This window comes from Ictalurus furcatus, chromosome 20 (genome assembly GCF_023375685.1).
Source record: "Ictalurus furcatus strain D&B chromosome 20, Billie_1.0, whole genome shotgun sequence".
NCBI lineage: Eukaryota > Metazoa > Chordata > Actinopteri > Siluriformes > Ictaluridae > Ictalurus > Ictalurus furcatus.
In genome coordinates, this window is record NC_071274.1 from 15,979,402 (window position 1) to 15,999,397 (window position 19,996).

Below are 19,996 nucleotides of genomic sequence, written 5' to 3' on the forward strand. Positions count from 1 at the left end.
TATATATATATATATATATATATATATATATATATATATATATATATATATATAAATGTATATATATTCATTCTCACCCATACTCACCCGCTCCACCTATTTCTTCTCTACATCTATATTTTCTGCTTCTATCACACATCTTCTCCCTCTAATCATTCTCCTTTCTGTCATCCACCTATTAAACCACTACGTTAAATAGTTTTGGTCCCTCTTTGTAAAAAAAATAAATAAAAATAAATAAATAAAAAAGGTTAATTCGTTCTAGCTTTACGCAGGCAGGCAGAAACATGAAGAAACACTCATATCCGAATGAAAAATGGGGATGAAGGCGGGTAGGTGGAGAGAGGAGGTGTGGGATCTGGTTGCCATGGTGAGGACCAGGCCTGGCTTAGCCCTGACAGATGAGCATGAGCCCACTGTCGTCTCTGTTTGAACTGACGCTATGGCAACAGGACACGGAGGCGATGATCCTCCGCTTGGTAATTCTGGTATCTATGACTACAACAACCCCCCGTCCTAGCCACCCCCCTTCACACTCACACACACACACACACACACACACACATGCAATTCAGTGTCCGGCTGGAATTCGATCCACTCTGCATCCGGAGTCAAGCGGACGGGGGCCGAGCTCAGCCGCACTTTATTAGATTCAGCCGTGGAATTACAGCGGTGTCGTATTTATCGCTTCCCGTCGGCACATTGACAGAAGAGCACTAAATCGGCCGGCGAGCACCACTCACTCTGCCCTGACTTTTTGTCCGGCATGAAATATTAGCCTTTTATCTCATTACAGCGTTTGTCGCTTTCTGACACAAATCTGCCCTCCGGCTCACTCGCGCCAGGATGTGTGTGTAATAACAGCATTTCCGTTATGCCGAAGCCACCAGGTGTAACAGCGCTAAGACCGACCTTGTTGAATTTATTGTGTACTCAGTGCAATCAGTGGGTTGTGTTTTGGATAATCTTGTTTTACTCTGTTTGTTGCTGTTTAAAACTTTTATGATCTGGGCACTGGGCTGCATTCATATATTGATTGCAACTTCCTGCAGGTCAATAGAGCAGCCGTGTTTCAGGGCTTTATGCACCTTCTACGTGCCTTATTATGGCAAATTGTGAAATACTGTTTGCTGGAGAACAAGTTAAAAGCATGTATTAAGTGCTGAATATAAATGTACAGAGTAGGGAGGGAGCAGTGTGCGTTCAGGCCAGTGCCTTTCACTTGTCTTTAGATAGACTGGATGCACTTGTATTGTATAATGTTATTGTGTTGTTGTTGTTGTTGTTTTTTTTTTTAGTAAGGCAGAATCAACAATATGATCTAGAGCAGGGATCATTAACTGGTGGAGTACAGTCCCAGCAAAATATTTTAGTGGACTGAATCGAGGATTTGGAGAAATACTGATAAACGTATAAATAACTGGCCATAGTGCAGCAACTCAACAACAATACAACAAGTTTGTATTCATGAATGCAGCAATACAACAAGTTTGTATTCATGAACCAGCTCGGCTTCTGTTGCAGATCCAGTGTTGTGGTTTATCCAATCAGCGTCATTTTCTGGACAAATGATTTAACTCTAGGCGTCTCATCAGACTAGTTACTGGGCTAGACACATTTGTTCAGAAAGGGAAGAGATTAGATAGATAGATTTTCATTTCATTTCAGTTTAATTTTCTAATATGAGAACTTTCTAAATAAACACGCATAAACACGTCCTAAAACATAATCAGATTTTCAAAGGCACGAGGCAGGGGACACCCTGGACGGGTTGCCAACTCATCGCAGGGCACAATCTCGCACGCATTCGCATACCACAGACAGTTTGGAAATGCCAGTGAGCCTACAATGCATGTCCCTGGACTGGGGAGGAAACTGGAGTCCCCTAAGGAAACCTCAGAAGCACAGGGAGAACATGCATACTCCGCACGGTATTCAGACACGCTAACCACTAAGCCACCATGCCTCCATAAAGGACTAATAAATGAAAAAAGACACACAATACAAGACAGACAAAAATAAATTGTGTTGTATCTTACCGCTGCGGACACCATGTTTTCCGACAGACGTTTCAAATCGCCAAGCGTGACAGCCATCGTGACTGTTGGAATCTATTAGCGATTCCCGATACTATTATCAGTCGTCAAGCCTAACGGAAAGAACGCATGTATTCTCCCTGAAATAAATGCAAAACATAACTACTACTTTGATACTTTGACTTCTAAACTGATACTAATACAGATATGAATACGAGGTACACGATTGGGTTTGTTCGTTTGTTTATTTCCAGAAAGCTTGGCAGAAAGGTTCGTGTGGTTGAGAATGGAGTTGTGCATCAGGAATGGGAGTTTTTTTTATTATCATGTGATGCAGGCTCGAGCTTGAAGAGCACGTGTAGTAAGCTTGCGTGACAAAGACTACATTCGTTAACATTCGTAGTAGATTATGATAGCGTGCCCTATTCCACCCCATCCCCCGAAAAAAAAATCTGATCATATTTTTACGTGGCGATTTTGGTCAATTATGACCATTTACTACATTTATTCATTTAGCAGACACTTTTACCCAAAATGACTTACAAATGAGGAAATACAAGCAAAGCTACAGTACAAGTAGTGCTACTATACAAGATCTTTAATTGAGTTCTAGAGAAGCAAAGTGCCAGAGTAGGGTGTTGTTTTTTTTTCTTTAATAATGTATATAATTAAATACGAATACGGATACAGATATGAATACTTTGGCCACTAAACCGATAAAGATGCAGATAGGGCATTGTGTTACACCCCTCGCCATAAACAGCTCATTAGTCGTTAAGCATTTAAACGGAACTGTTGTTGCTCTTCAGTCATGTTAGCTGCTTTATAAGCACAAATTTTAGTCGAACACCGCTGGTCTGTATGTTCTTCTTAATGAAACTGGATACATTTTTGATTATTCATGCATTAATGACATTATGTTTGTTCCCTCTAGCTTCCCCCAAGTTCACAAAGATCCCAACAGATCAGAGAGGAGTGTCCGGTGGTGTGGTGTCCTTCGTGTGTCAAGCCACAGGCGACCCGAAGCCACAGGTCATCTGGAACAAAAAGGGCAAAAAGGTCAACTCTCAGAGGATAGAGGTGAGATGCACACCTACACACACACAAACACACACACACATAATTGATGCATTGTGTAGCAGCTCATACAGCCTTCCATGCTCTGGAGTGCCTGAAGGATTTCATCTTTATCCTGCATCCACTGTTGTATTCCTTTTTATAGTGTTTTTTTTCTTTTCTTTTTTTTCCCCTAAAAATGTAGCTTCTGCTTCTAAAAGCAGGTGACAATATCTCACTATGCAATGCCCTTTTTCCCCCCACATGCATGCATTTCTGCCTTTTTTTCCGCCAGCTTTATTTTACATTCTATAAATCTTTAACGATAACAAAAGCTTGACCCAGAAGCATAACATTTCTTCACATTTCCAACTCATATTTGATACGATCTCTTGCTTTTTTGTATACAATATTTAACATCTGTCACTTTATACAGTATAAACAGATTACGCACTCAATCCTCGGCCGTTGCGGTACTTAGACTTATTTAATGTTTTATGAATTCGTCTGACAGGAACGGAGGGTCGTTTATAAGCTGAAATTCATTTGAGGTTTCCATCTAACCAGAGTAACACAAAATAAATGCTGATGGTGCAAGGATGATGAGAATGCTTAAAAATGTAAACAACATTAACATCACTCATGAAAAAGAAAGAGCACTTTTGTCGGGTTCTTAACTTAAGTCTGCGGTTTTTATTATATTATTTATAATGCAAAATCAGCCCTTTTTCAACAAAAAGAGTCTGTCATAGCCACGCATGGAAATATTATTATCCGCATATACGTAATATTAAAACCCTCATAAAACAATGGCATATTACTCCCACCCTATTGCCTGCAGCAGAGAACAAACTATTGCACTCGCTGCAAACATCAAAAATGCAAACAAGAATAAAATAGAAACAACGGGAGTTCATGCGAAGGCATTCGATGTGAACCTCCTACACTAAACAGTAATTTACATTTAAATGGATTTTAAACGAGTGACATGTTAAGTGGAATTTCAAAAGGAGAAACCTCTGTCAATGTTTACCGTCAGTTACAGAATTATTGGCACCCTTCATAAAAAGAAACCTTGAATACCTGCAAGCTGAGCTGAAACATACAGTACAGGGATGCTGTATAGATTTATTTAGAGTTGTGCAATTACAGTTGCAATCTGGCAAGATTTGAAGAAGGCGGTATCAGCATGCAAACCCAAGAATATTACTGAACTGGAGGCCATTGCTCATGAGGAATGCCATAAGATTCCTCAGGAACGCTGCCAGAAGCTTTGCATCTCGTTTGCAGCAAGTCATAACAGCAGAAGGGTGCTCTACTAAGGACTAAAGATGCTTGCCATGAAGGGGTTGAATAATTTTGAGACTGGAGAAGTCATTATAAGTTGCATTTTCAGTTGAATTTGGGGAAACCACTTGAAGCATTCGTTGTGTTGAACTATTTCAATTGCTTTTGTTTGATTAGTTCATTGCAAACAGCTGAAAGGCTGTACATTTTGACAGTAAACCTGATTTGCAATGGGGGGGTTGAAGAATTTTGATTGCAACTGTATGTTTAAGGTCATTTTCTTGCTGAACGATTCCAAGACTTAACCTTCTAGCAGAGGCAACCTGGTTTTGGGCTAAAATATCACGATGCCATAAAAAAAGTCCCTTATGCATCAAAGATCACGTATCAGATGCTCTTACTCATGCAGTCCACATTTTCTGATTAAAAAAATGCAACAGTGTGCATGGCCAACAAGCCAACAACATAGAGTGTGATTCCAATCATAGTTCCTCAGACGTGGCAAAGTTCACGTTTAGCATTTTCGTCCTGACTCTGCTTAACTACTTTTGCTGAGTATTTAAAATTTTTTTTATATTTATGCATCTGTTACCTGACTTGCGCAGCTCAACAGCAGTCTGTGTCTTTTGTGCTGAAAGCCCTTAGGTGTTTCTCTTGAAGGGGGCTAATAATTCTGTAGCTGTCTGTATGAATTGCAAGGAATGCTGTAGGACACTTATTTAAACGTTGACTGATATTTAAAATATTGTTGACAGTAATATTTAAACATTTTATTTTTGGCCCATCCTACACTAATGCCAAGCTAATTAGAGTAAACGTTGAGGTTCTACTTTGATCTGAAATACCATGTTAACTCACTTTCCTCTTATTGACCCAGACCATAGAGTTTGACGAAGGAGCAGGAGCGGTACTTCGTATCCAACCACTGCGAGCTCCACGAGATGAGAATGTTTTCGAGTGTGTGGCCCGGAACAGCGAGGGCGAAATCGCAGTCACCTCCAAGCTGTCCATTGTCAGAGGTAAATTCCATGTTTTCAGCAAATGCCACATATCATTATCATCGTTGTGCAGGAAAATCGTTCTTTTTTTTTTTTTAAATTGGTCAACATGCCATATACTGTACTATACAATATCCACCATAGTGTTGCCATCATGTGGCTCCATTAGAAAATATTAATGGCGCTTAAGGCAAGACTTTACAGGTAGAAATGACAATTTTGGCAAATTGTTTGTTCGATTTAATATTATTTTTTGGTTAAATTGCATATTTAACATGTTTTCTCTTAAAATGTAGTCATAAAATATTAAAACTCAACCAAAAAAAATGAAGAAGGCTTAAGCTCTGCCCATTTGGCATAAACATGTCATGTCATATATCCATGAAAAGCATGTTTCCTGATATATATGTCACTTTATGTGTCATTATGATATACGTCACTTTTCCATTTTCCTCAAAATCAGTTTATTCTATATTCAGAAGCAAAAGTTTCCAAAAGTGTGCGGAGTTTGCGTGTTCTCCCCGTGCTGCTGGGGTTTCTCCGGATATTCCGGTTTCCTACACCAGTTCAAAGACATACATGGTAGGCTGATTGGCATGTCCAAAGTGTCCGTAGTGTATGAATGTGTATGTGATCGTGCCCTGTGATGGATTGGCACCCTGTCTAGGGTGTACCCTGCCTTGTGCCCCATGCTACCTGGGATAGGCTCCAGGTTCCCCACGACCCTGTAGGATAAGCGGTATAGAAAATGGATGGATGGATGGATGAATCTTTAAATGGAGTTAACATTTTAATTCTACCAACATCAAACAACTAGATTTTTGGTTTAATTCAGTATGCAAATTTAATTAAACAGTGCCACATTTGTGTAAATAAATGATTCCAGTACAAAATTCTTTAGACGATTGCCAGAAATGACCATGTGCCCCTGTGGTGTCTCGCCTTTAAAGAAAACCTTTTTGAAAAATAAAGGTTTGCACCTTTATCATAAATTGGGGTTTGAATCCTGTGGAGCTTTATGAGCAAATGGTCCTGCATTTCTCTTTGTTAAGGGGCTCGGGGCGAAGGCAGAGACAGGGAGCGTCATGCAGAGCAGAGTGGGAGGACAGAGATGAAGGCAGTAATGAATTTGTTAGTCTGGTAATGAAGTGCGTCACATTGGCAGTCACAGCGTATTTAACCAGTGAGTATCGGCACTGTCTCACTGTCTTTCAGCATTTCTCAGCAACCAATGTGTTCATTTATTTTCACAGGGGAAGAAAAAGAACCCCATTTGATCTCGACAACTTCCTATGAGTGAATTAGACAATTTTATTATTTTATAGATATGGTTATGTACGGGAAATACACCGATCAGCCATAACATTAAAACCACTGACGAGAAGTGAATAACATTGATTAATTCGTGACAATGGCACCTGGCAAGGGGTGGGATTTATTAGACAGCAAGTGAATGGTCAGTTCTCGAAGATGTTGTGTTGGAAGCAGGAAAAATGGGCAAGTGTAAGAATCTGAGTGACTTTGACAAGGGCAGAGTTATGATGGCTAGACGACTGGGTCAGAGTATCTCCAAAACGGCAGGTCTTTCCGTTATGCACTGGTTAGTACCTACCAAAATGGTCCAAGGAAGGACAACTGTTGAACCGGTCACAGGGTCATGGGTACCCAAGGCTCGTGGGTGTCCGTCTGTTCCAATCCCACAGAAGCGCTACTGTAGCACAAACTGCTGAATTTTACATGGAGGAACATTATTCTGAAATTTTTACACAAATTGCAGTTTTTCTCAGATTGGTGAACCCATGTTTACTTCTGAAAGACTTTGCCTCTCTAAGATACTCTTTTTATACCCAATCATGTTACTGACCTGTTGCCAATTAACCTCCAGCTGTTTCTTTTTAGTAACCCTTACTTTTCCAGCCTTTTTTGAAGGACTATTTTGAGACGTGTTGCGGCCATCAAATTCAAAATTACCTTATTTTGTTTCTTAAAATGGTACATTTCCTCAGTTTGAACATTTGATATGTTTTCTATGCTCTATTAAGGATAACATATGGGTTTATGAGATTTGCAAATCATTGCATTCTGTTTTTATTTACATTCATTTACATTTTACATAGTGTCCAAACTTTTTTTTGGAATTGGGGTTATGTGTATGTATATATGTGTGTGTGTGTGTGTGTGTGTGTGTGTGTATGTGTGTGTGTGTGTGTGTATATATATATATATACATATATATACATACACACACACACACACATACATATACATACATTGGTGTTGTGTGTGTGTGTGTATGTATATATATATATATATATATATATATATATATATATATATATATATATATGCACATACATATACATACATACACATACATACATACATACATACAGTAGATATGTAAACTGTAAGCAGTGAAATTGCACAGTTCGTTTTGGGAAACCTTGCCATGGTTAAGTTGATTTTCTGTGCTAGTGACCAGAAGGTTATGAGCTCAGATCACGTGACTTAGAGACTATAGAGCAACGACCTCCACCTACCACTACAGGATGAATGTTCATTATTTCATGCACTGGGATATAACACAATCTGTGAGTCTGGTAGGTTGTACCCTGAGGAAAAAATAAATTTAAAAAAGACAAAGAGGTACATATTAAGACATTTAGTGATTTACTGAAGGTTTTGGGTGTCTAAAAACATTTACGGAGGACGGTGTCTTTCAAATGAGCAAAAATAACATGTTGTCTGCTTTGTGAGTTTGCCTTAATGAAGATGAAATTTTGGGCATTTCTATCAGAAACCCATTTTCATCTGTTGATGACAAAATTATACCCTTGTAATTTTAATAATGATAAGGTTTACCAAAATGATTCCTTAGTCAAATAATCAGAAAGTTTACTAAGGAAATGACATCATTACCACGGTAAAGGTGTTTTTATATGAAATATTCACTGCATGTATGCACCTCTATTTTAAACAGCGTGTAACAACGTATTTTAAAGGGTTTTCATTCACATTAGGGATGCATAGATATACGTTATTTGGAATTAATTGATATTCAAAATACAGATACAAATAGGAGGTAATGTTTTTTTTTGCCAGCAAAGTTCACAGAGGCTTCTGCGAGACACAAAAGTCACTCAAGCTGGAGGTTTTTACTTTCATGAGGTCATGAGCTCGAGGGAAAAAACACCATATTTATTAACGTGAACATACAGAATCCATTCATTCATCCTTAGTACCTGCCTGGTCAGGGTCACGGTGGTTTACATTATTCTGCTATTTTGTTTATATTTTGGCGAACAGACCCAACTATACTTGTTCGAAAATATTGTGGGTAGGTACAAACAAAAAATAATAACTATGCATGTGGGATTAAAAATATCAGTCTCTAGTTGAAACCAATTATGAATCGAGTGATGTAGCTGAGGCTGAGGAATTGTCAGAGCCAGACTTCACACACTATGCTGACAGTGCTGCCATTTCTACATAGGGTTTTTTTCTAGTGTTTCTGGGGGCATAGTGGTAGGATATTTGATTTAAAATTTTTAAAATAATTTTTATACAATTTTTTTATATATATAAAAAAGGACAAAAGAAAGAAAAACTTTTATCTTAGACCCATTTTGGGTTTCAATCTGTATACAAATATGGATATGGATATTTTGGAGTGCTAAACAGAAACAGATGGTGTCATTGCATTGCACCACTAATTCATATATCCCTTAAGAGAGCACATGTCCATGTCTCACGTTCTTTTATTTTATGGAGATAGTTCTTTTTCGTAAATCACCCACTAACTGTGCATGCATATTAATACTTCTTATTTTCAATCTAAACCTGGGCCTTAGGGTTTTAGATTTCATAGATGTTTCTTTATTTTCACCAGTAAATAAATAAATAAAAGGAAGGGGGAAAAACCCCACAATATGATTTTTTACGGTAATACACACACACACACACACACACACACACACATATATATATATATATATATATATATATATATATATATATATATATATATATATATACAGTGAGGGAAAAAAGTATTTGATCCCCTGCTGATTTTGTATGTTTACCCACTGACAAAGAAATGATCAGTCTATAACTTTAATGGTAGATTTATTTGAACAGTGAGAGACAGAATAACAACAAAAAAATCCAGAAAAACGCACATCAAAAATGTTATAAATTGATTTGCATTTTAATGAGGGAAATAAGTATTTGACCCCTCTGCAAAACATGACTTAGTACTTGGTTTAAAAACCCTTGTTGGCAATCACAGAGGTCAGACGTTTCTTGTAGTTGGCCACCAGGTTTGCACACATCTCAGGAGGGATTTTGTCCCACTCCTCTTTGCAGATCTTCTCCAAATCATTAAGGTTTCGAGGCTGACGTTTGGCAACTCGAACCTTCAGCTCTCTCCACAGATTTTCTATGGGATTAAGGTCTGGAGACTGCCTAGGTCACTCCAGGACCTTAATGTGGTTCTTCCCGAGCCACTCCTTTGTTGCCTTGGCCATGTGTTTTGGGTCATTGTCATGCTGGAATATCCATCCACGACCCATTTTCAATGCCCTGGCTGAGGGAAGGAGGTTTTCACCCAAGATTTGACGGTACATGGCCCCGTCCATCGTCCCTTTGATGCGGTGAAGTTGTCCTGTCCCCTTAGCAGAAAAAAAACCCCAAAGCATAATGTTTCCACCTCCATGTTTGACGGTGGGGATGGTGTTCCAGGGGTCATAGGCAGCATTCCTCCTCCTCCAAACACGGCGAGTTGAGTTGATGCCAAAGAGCTCCATTTTGGTCTCATCTGACCTCAACGCTTTCACCCAGTTGTCCTCAGAATCATTCAGATGTTCATTGGCAAACTTCAGACGGGCATGTATATGTGTTTTCTTGAGCAGCGGACCTTGCGCGCGCTGCAGGATTTCAGTCCTTCACGGCGTAGTGTGTTACCAATTGTTTTCTTGGTGACTATGGTCCCAGCTGCCTTGAGATCATTGACAAGATCCTCCCGTGTAGTTCTGGGCTGATTCCTCACTGTTCTCATGATCAATGCAACTCCACGAGGTGAGATCTTGCATGGAGCCCCAGGCCGAGGGAGATTGACAGTTCTTTTGTGCTTCTTCCATTTGCGAATAATCGCACCAACTGTTGTCCCCTTCTCACCAGTATGCTTGGCAATGGTCTTGTAGCCCATTCCAGACTTGTGTAGGTCTACAGTCTTGTCCCTGACATCCTTGGAGAGCTCTTTGGTCTTGGCCATGGTGGAGAGTTTGGAATATGACTGATTGATTGCTTCTGTGGACAGGTGTCTTTTATACAGGTAACAAACTGATATTAGGAGCACTCCTTTTAAGAGTGTGCTCCTAATCTCAGCTCGTTACCTGTATAAAAGACACCTGGGAGCCAGAAATCTTTCTGATTGAGAGGGGGTCAAATACTTTTTTCCCTCATTAAAATGCAAATTAATTTATAAAATTTTTGACATGCGTTTTTCTGGATTTTTTTGTTGTTATTCTGTCTCTCACTGTTCAAATACAACTACCATTAAAATTATAGACTGATCATTTCTTTGTCAGTGGGCAAACGTACAAAATCAGCAGGGGATCAAATACTTTTTTCCCTCACTGTATATATATAAGAAACACTATAAAATGCAATAAGAAAAGATAGTTATATAGAAAGCAGAAGAAGAAGAATAACTGAACACAATGTTTAAACATTGTTGAATTTTGTTTTAAAGCCACTGAGGTTTTAAATACACAATTCCAGCGACTGGGAACCTTAGTATCTAAAATATTAGGAATTAATTCTCACTCAACCAGAAACTCATTCACACCTTGCTTATTGGCAGGCGTATGTCTGGAGAGAAGGTCAGAGCAGGAGAGAGGTAGAGACTGAAATAGAGAGCGATGGAGGACAGGAGAAGGGAGGGGAGAGGGGAGAGAGTGATGGAGGGATTTGGCAGGTTTCAGACGCAGCATAAGGCTCAGAGCCTCGGGGAATTGCTTGGTCTGCTACTGCCATTACTGCAGCTCACATATCTCATCCTCCCCCCAGGCCTCACTGCCCACCTGGGCAAATTTAAATTTAAGCTGCCTCGCTGAATGTGTTGTCGGTTTCTGTGTGTGATTGGAAGTGTGTGTCTGTGTGTGTGTGCGTGCGCGCGCGTGTGTGCGTATGTGTGTGTGTGTGTCTCCGTGAACTTTTTTCATTTGCCCTGAGATGCAGCTAATCTTGCAGTGTTTACACTTGCCGCGTGTGTGGCAGGAAAGACGTGAGGCTCAGGAACACTTTCCCTCGCGACACCTCAATCTCTGCTCATCCTACATGGCTGCTGCACACCGGGGAGCTAAAGCGGCCTAGTGTTGTCACAGCACCGTGGAGAGCTTTTAGCCGCCATCCATCCGAGAGCAGCCAATTTAGCAGAATGTTTTTACATGTAAACGGTAAAAAGACACGGTGCCCTTTTGATTGTCCACCACCCCCCAAGTTTTTGCACGCCGACTTTTAACTGTTTGTACACATCCCCAGTAGTGGGTTTATTTCCTTTTGCACATGCTGTGGTTGGATGAGAGCTGAATTGGTGATAGGACCAGATTTACGGAACCGTTGTTGAACGTGCAAGATGTTTACAACGCATCGAATGTTAAGTTTTGGTTGCCATGATATGAATAAAAATGACACAATGTGATTATATTGCTATACGTTGAGATGCTGATATGCCTCACCTATATTGGAACAACTTGGTAAAGCTGTGATGTGTCACAGTTAAAAATCTGCATTGATAAATGACGTGAATATATATTTTTTCTTTTTTAAGAGTGAATGCCACGACTGATCAAAGTCCGTCCAGACTGTATCCAGAGTCTCTGGGATTGGTCAGAATGCTCACAAAACACAATAACCAGTTATTTTTTCTTAGCACTTAGTTACGTACTGCAGGTTTCTAAAATATCAGAATTTCAAAGACTGTTATTAACGATTACCATCAGGGGTGAACAAATCATAAATTCATTAGGTAGCTCACCAGGCAAGTAAAAACTCCAGTGTGCTGCTTTGTCCCATGTTTTGGTTGCCTGGAAAGGGACTAGGCTAAACAGTGGTAGCTAATAAAATGTAATTAAATGTAATGAACCAGTTAGCTAGTTAAGTGCATTGATAGAGACTAAGGGATATATGTCGTGAATTCTTCTTCTCGGCGTACAATAGCAGTTCAAAGTGCTCCAGCTGTTATTCTCATGTTGTGTTGATGTCGTGGTTTTGTCTTGTGCCTTTGTTGTGATTCTAGTTTTGTTTCCACCCCCTGTCCTGTCATTGGTTCATTTCCCCAAAACCTGTTCTCCATTTAGCTCTTAATGAATTGGTCTGTTTATATCCTGTTTGGTCTGTGTCTCGTTGCGGAGTTGCGAAGTCTTGCCATGCAGTTTGCATTACGCATTATCTATAGAGTTCAGTGTTATTTGTTTTCTGGTTTGTTTTTTGTTTTTTGACAGAAGATTATTCTTGTTTGTTTCAGCCTGCATGTGTTCTGATCCCTGCTATTACTAATCATCGATTTTGATGATCAGATCGTTCCGAATAAAAAACAGGATGCGCTTACACACTCGTGTTAACAGTGCTGCCCAGTCTCATGTTTTAGTTGCTTGGAAACTGACTAGCTAAAAAAAAAAGGTAGCTAGTTAACTAGTTAAGCGTGTTAACACGGGCTAAGAGAAACAAACAAGTATATGATTTTTGTTAAACCTCTTTAAACAAGGTTTCTAATGTAGCACATTGTCATTGCGACCTCAAGATATTGGTCAACATTTAAGATACACTTTATCGATCCCACACTGGGGAAATTCCCTCGTTACAGCAGCTCCATTACACAAAAAAACAGATAGGAAAGAATACATATTAAATAGGAATAGAATTGAGAAAAAAATATCGAAAATATATATACAATAGGAATAGAAAAATAGGAATAAAAGTAGTAAAAAAAAAATAATAATGGTAATATGTACAGTATGAACATCTCAATGTATGTACAGATGAATACAAATATGAATATATACAGATGAGTAACACCTTGTTTATATACATAAATGGATAAATGGATTATTGCACAGTTAACAATAGAGGGTGAGCAACAAATAATAATAAATGAATAAATGTTCATATTGCAGAATTATTGTGAATGTGTAGGTTGATGCTGTAAAACAGTGCTACATTATGTTGTTTTTTGTATTAAAGGGTCTGACTGCTGTAGGGATGAAGGACCTAGCGCTCTTTCTTGTATTTCAGTTATATGTTCTGCGTTCACATCACATGTAAAAGATAAAGATTTGTTTAACTGCAAGGTGAGTGTGTGTCGTAAGCAAGGGAGTTTTGTAATAACTTTTCACTGAACTTTTGCTCAGTTTCACCAGCATTTGCACAGGGTTGCATGTACCTGATTCTGAAAAAACCCCAAAACGTTTGCAACTACGTATGCAAATAAATCCAAATGAAGCCAGATCTCACCACAACCGATGTGTGTAGTGCGGCAGGTGGGGGAACATGCATTCATTTAGAGTCAGTCAATAGTTGGGTTATTTCTTTTTCTGGTTGTTAAACCTATTTGTCCCCTTCTATGGATCAGAAGGTGTGATGAGACAGGGTGAAACTTAGATGTGCAATTCATAGCTACACACACACACACACATAATGCCGTTTGAAGGAAATGAAAGCAACAAAATTCCAGTAACTAGAACTTTACGATTACATTTCGATGCTCTCAGAAAAGCGCAGTTGACCAATTTCCCAGAACAAACCCTGAAGTTTATTCATGAATAAACATAATAATGCTAAGATTTAGAAACAGCATGTTGAGTCATGTTGGGGGAAATGTTTCTTTTAGTCTGTGGAATTCAGAAAGCATTGTGAGGTACTGAAGGATTCAAACCTCTACAACCAATAGAGAAGCCAAGGACAGGATAACTGAAAGCTGTTAAAAAATTCAAACAAAATAGAGGCACATGCACTAACATTCTGGGGAAGTGGTGCATTTTTAGGTTAATCGCCGATGCTGTGTATTAGCAATTTGAAAACACACTGTGACTTAATGGCCATTTAATTCACCCTGCAAGGTGTATTGATTTCATTAATATTAAAATGTCATTCTTTATGTGTTACCGAAAAAAAACGAGGCTGGTGTGAACAGCTGCAGCTCCGTGCATCCCGGCATATGGAGCTGATCCTCCTCTGGTTCTCCCTCAAGGAGATACGTGGGTCACTCGGATTTTTATTGATGTGGCCAAACTCTATTAAACAAGCTTATTATAGAGCTCTAATCAGGGAGCAGCTGCTACCCCGCATGTAAAGAACGGCCCGTGTTAGTCTATCCGTGATCCTTCAGCTGCGTCCGGAGGAGTTTAAGAAGCCATTGTGTTCTGAGGAGGAGGGGATGAGGAGGAGCCACTGAGGAGTGCCGTACTCGCTCTTGACTTTCGGGACAGTGAATAGATCTGCAGAAAAGAGATGTGTACGCTTTTTCATACTTTTTATTTCTCTCCGAACTGAGAAATGCGAAGACTTTCGTCGTTGCCATGGCGAGTGGCTCCTCGGTCACGGGCATTCCACTGGGCACGTTGTTGTTTTTAGCGCTTTTTTTTTTTTTTTTTACAGAATGGAGACAATCCATCTGGCTAATGCTAAAGCAGGGACACGAACACACTGTCCAGGCTTCCTACTCAGCAGGGCTCTTTCCTTTGTGAACGCAGAATTACATAACATACAGCCCACTCTCACATACCAACAGTACAGACATAAAGTCTGGGACGCTTGGGACCATAATGCTTTAGCTTTTTTAAGGTCAAGTGTACTAAAGCGCTTGTTCTCTCACAGTCCAAGAGGTTTCTCTCACTCTCTTTCACTTTCTGGATGTCCAAAAGCCTTGGGGCCATGCAGAGCTGCTCGAGTTGAGTAGGACTGATTATTCTGCTCGGCTGCTAAAGGCTACTGGCAGAAATTGTACCAGCATGCGCTGCAGAGGGCTGGAGAAGGATGATCTGCATCTCTACAGAAATCTCAGTGTCTCTTTTATCTTTCTTCGAGTGTCCTTTGAGTGTCTCCTCAAATATCTGTCTCTGTCCCATCCCCTCAACATCTCTCTGTCTCTCTCGTCTTCCATGCATTCATCTATCTCCTTCATCATCATATGTATGTTTTTGCGTGCATGTCTGTTGTTTGAACGGTAAATGGGATGTTTGTCTTGCCGTTGTTGGCTCAACACACTGGCGTCCATACAACACATCATTTTCCTTATGTAAACCGAAGCAGCCTCTTCAGACTGACCCCCATGGGGTCTCCTCCACCCTCCTGCTCAATCCATCCTGTTCTCCACACTCAGCTGCCATTAACTGCTTATCGAAGCCTAAAATGAAGCACATCTGTGCACTACTTCCTGTTTCCTGGTTGGAAATATTTGAACAGCAGTTTATCTGGGATGTTAATCCCTATTTGAAAGATGAACATGTTAACTTGCTTCTATGTGGAAGAATCTCATAAAAATAAAAACCAGGTGCTCGTATAATTGTATCAGTAGCTATAGATTTACTAAGAGTTGTCCTGTCTCTCTGTCTCTGTCTGTCTCTTTATGTCTGGCTTACTCTTGCTCAGCTGCAAGGCAGAAATTTGACTCAGGGGAAAACGCCTCCCCACCCTGTCACGGATCCACCCCCTCCTCTCAATCCCACATAATCTCCTGGTTGAACTGTGAATCAGAGGCAGCAGGGTTAGGCTGATCATAGCGTGGTTAACACAGACTAATGTGTAAAAGTGCCACTTTTTTGTACTATTCTGGACAACAAAAAATATAACTTCCATTGGCACTCAGACTTTAATTCTTCACAAATGAAGGCTACCACAATGAACATTTTCCATGACAGTTTGGTGGGGGTGGTGGTAGCTCATTGGTCGAGACATTGGACACCTGATTGGAAGGTCATGAGTTTAAATCCCAGCTGTTCAGTTGTGTAAATGAGATAAATGTCAGTCAGTCTGGATAAGGACATCTGCCAAATGCCATAAAAAATAAAAACTGAAATTCAAACATCTGTCAGGATTTGACCTTTAACCCCTTCAAAGTTCAGTTATTCATCCTAAAGCTTATTATTCAGTAGCTACCATGAACATTGATAATGTAGTGATGAGTGTGCGAGTTTAATGGGTGAATAATTCACAGTGGGGTAAAAAGTCTTAGACTACAATGAAAATCTTTTTTTTTTTTTTTTTTATATTGAAAATCTTTCATTGAAAACTGGAAATAAATAGTTTTAGACTTTAAGATATTTCTTTATTTTTTAACCAAAGAAAGGAAATGTCTTATCTTAGATATTCAAGAATCAGGATTCTGCTCTATTTCTAATTTACTATTTAAAGTTAAACAAATTTGTGATATTGACCATATTGTACAAAAGGTCAGATTTTCCTTGAGTCTTATTTTCTGTTGAAGCACATGTGCAGATGATTAGAGCTAATATGGGTCGACAGGTTTTACACAAATTTGGGAACTCCATGTCAGCGTGAGTGGTTTAATCTGGGTTCTCCGGGTTCCTCCTACTGTACCTCCTACAAACATGCCCATGTTGAGTGTGTGTGTGTGTGTGTGTATTGCACCTAATGTTCCTGTGATAGGCTCCAGATCCACCACGACCCTGATGAGGATAAAGCAGTTAATGAAGATGAATGTATGAATTTGTGTGTGTGTGTGTGTGCAGCTTGTCTGTGTTTAGATGCAGCCACTGTCAATCCAAATAGATAGAAAAGTTATGCCTGCCAACCAAATCAGGGACCCCCCCCCCTTCCCCCCTTCCGTAAACCTGTCTTATTATTCAGTTATTTATCTTTAAATATATTATTCATCACCTACTATAAAACGAATAGTAACGGTATATACTTATGACAGTAAGGAATATTAATTTAGACATGCAGAGACCACGATTTGAGAGTTAGCTTTGATAGTTAACACAGTTCCATCCAGTATATATTGTATATTATACACACTTATATCACAGTGCTGTTGTCTGATTGGTCAGAAAGTATTGATTCGTTTTCTACAGCAGTAGCTCTGACAGTAGTTCTGGCTGCAAGAAAAACCCCATGTTTATATTAATGCACTCTGTTTAAAACCTTAACGTTTCTGTAGTAACTAATTCACAGGGATTTCTATAGAAGACGCTCCACTAAATCTTAGTCTAATAATAAACATATTGTTATTTATTTATTTATTTTTTAAAGCATAAAATATACAAAGCTTTTCTGTAGGGAGATGTATATTTATGGTTCATTGATGGAAGGAGGTAGACATTTTGCTGTTTCTTAGTAACTCTTATTAACATCAAGAAAGAGAAAAACGAGGCTGGTGAGGGACTGACAGTTTCTAGTTGTGTTATGGATGTTCCACAATAATAAATGTACCTATAAATGCACGAAAATGATGATGCCTCTTTCATTAATAAAGTAAAAGGACATGCTTGAACATGATGGAGGTAATGCATCGCATCACCCTTTCATTGCTGTGCTTTATTCCTTCATTTGTGCACACGATTTCTATGAATTTATAGAACTACTGATTCTTATTTCTTCACAGACACAGACACAGTTTGACCACTGACCCACATCTTTGTGTTTACTTGGACTTTTATGTCTTCCCTACCTTTTCAATTAAACCAAATAAATAATTATTAGCTTCTATGCGGCGCCCGTCCCTGTTTCCCCGCTGTGCATTGTGTAATTGCCATAGTGCTTGCTGAGGTGCGTTCGCACACAGTCATTATGTAGGTATATAATTACACACCATTCTTATCCATTTAAGAACCAAAGCGTGTTGTTCCTGAGTTTTCCACCGATCATATTTTTGATTTTTTTTTTGTGTGTTCTGATCGGCTGACTGTTTTATTTATGCGCTGTGTTAATGAATTCTGCCTGCTGCAGGCTCGATGAGCAATAACCAGCGCGCTGGATGTGGGTGGTGCGTTCTTCTTCTCATCGTTTCACATTGCACAGAAACTTCATCATACATTGGAAACGAATCTGCACCAAGTGTAGAAATAAATTGTAATGTGCACCTATTAAATGATTGAAACGCTCATTTGCAAAGCCTTCAGAATCAAAGCAGTGCATACTGTTTCAAAATTTCAGCTGGAGAATGATTTATTTATTTATTTTTTTGCAAGCAAAGTGTGGGAAGATTTCTATTTTTGCAGGCAGATGATATTTCGTGTTGTCATTAAATTTTTTTTTTTTTTTTTAGGCTGGATGTAAATATAGCAATACTGAGAAAATGTGAAATCTGTACCTAATGCTGTTTCTCCATTTCAGCAGTGAAATCACAGACTTTACATCACATGAGAAAAACATTTGTGTACTGGTCGTGAATGGCCCGTGGTTGCATTGTAAAATACGTGTACGTAAACTAGTGAGATTGAAGGGAAGTTAGGCAGCTTTGTAACGACCAAATGTTCACTAGTGAACTGACCGTTAACTCAAAATGATATGAGAATAACAATGTTCCTGCTGCAACATGGAAAAATACAAATCCGTTCCAGGAAAAACTCCCCGAACCCATCCCGCTCTCTGATCTCTGCTCTCTTAAATGTGCAAAGTGCTTCTCCAGTCCTTCAACATCCTATTAGCCAATTCTCCAAATGACCAGAGTAAGCTAACATTACCTCCCTGGCTCACCAAGTGAGGAGGCTTCTGCTGATGAACTGGAGTCGAAACTCACCACACTGAAAGGTCTCACTGCTGTAGCAGTTCAATATTTTACATTCCTCCTTTCCAATCTGTAAGAAAGAGAAAATATGACCGAGCAGAGCTCAGAGTGTACAGGCTGTATGATCAAATCAAATTTTGTACGATTTCACGTTCATGAAAAAGCTCATCGTTGAAGATGAATCATAGCCATGCCATGCGCGTTTCTAAATGAGAACCTAGAGCCGTACACATGAGGAATGCACGATGAGAGGCCTTGATGCAGTCACAGGAAAATAAGTGATATTTTAAAAGAGTGTCTGAGATAAAAGTATAGATTTGAGGTAGCTGCTCATGACATTATCGTGAATTATCATATTGTTGTAGTCCTATTAAGGAATAACACATGACAGGGTGGGCTGTTATAGGAAAAGGATAATTATTTCCTCTTAAACCACAGTACTCTACCAGTTACATTACACAATATTGTATGTTTTATTTGTTTATTGTAGCATTTTAATGTCATGGCTTAGTGGTTTGCACGTTTGCCTCCCACCTCTGGGGGTGGGGGTTCGAATCCCGCCTCCACCCTGTGTGCACGGAGCTTGCATGTTCTCCCTGTGCTTCAGGGGTTTCGTCTGGGTACTCCTGCTTCCTCCCAGTCCAAAGACATGTAGGCTGATTGCCATCTCTGAATTGTCCATAGTGTGTGAATGTGTGTGTGATTGTGCCCTGTGATGGGTTGGCACCCTGTCCAGGGCGTCCACCATCTTGTGCCCTGAGTTCCCTGGGATACACTCCAGGCTCGCCCTCGACCCTGTGTGGGATAAGCGGTATGGAAAATGGATGGATGAAACACAGCTTGTCATTGTTGTTACCAAGGAACTGTAATTC

At 39.5% G+C, this 19,996-nt stretch overlaps 1 protein-coding gene across 1 annotated transcript in view; it reads left to right on the forward strand.

The window, feature by feature from the left end:
* Nucleotides 1-19,996, forward strand: part of LOC128624378 (receptor-type tyrosine-protein phosphatase S-like) — a 151,546-nt gene that overhangs the window by 47,668 nt on the left and 83,882 nt on the right. The window contains exons 4-5 of the mRNA XM_053651992.1: nucleotides 2,971-3,116; nucleotides 5,257-5,398. Coding sequence (XP_053507967.1) covers nucleotides 2,971-3,116; nucleotides 5,257-5,398 — 288 coding nt within the window. The remainder of the gene's footprint in view (nucleotides 1-2,970; nucleotides 3,117-5,256; nucleotides 5,399-19,996) is intronic.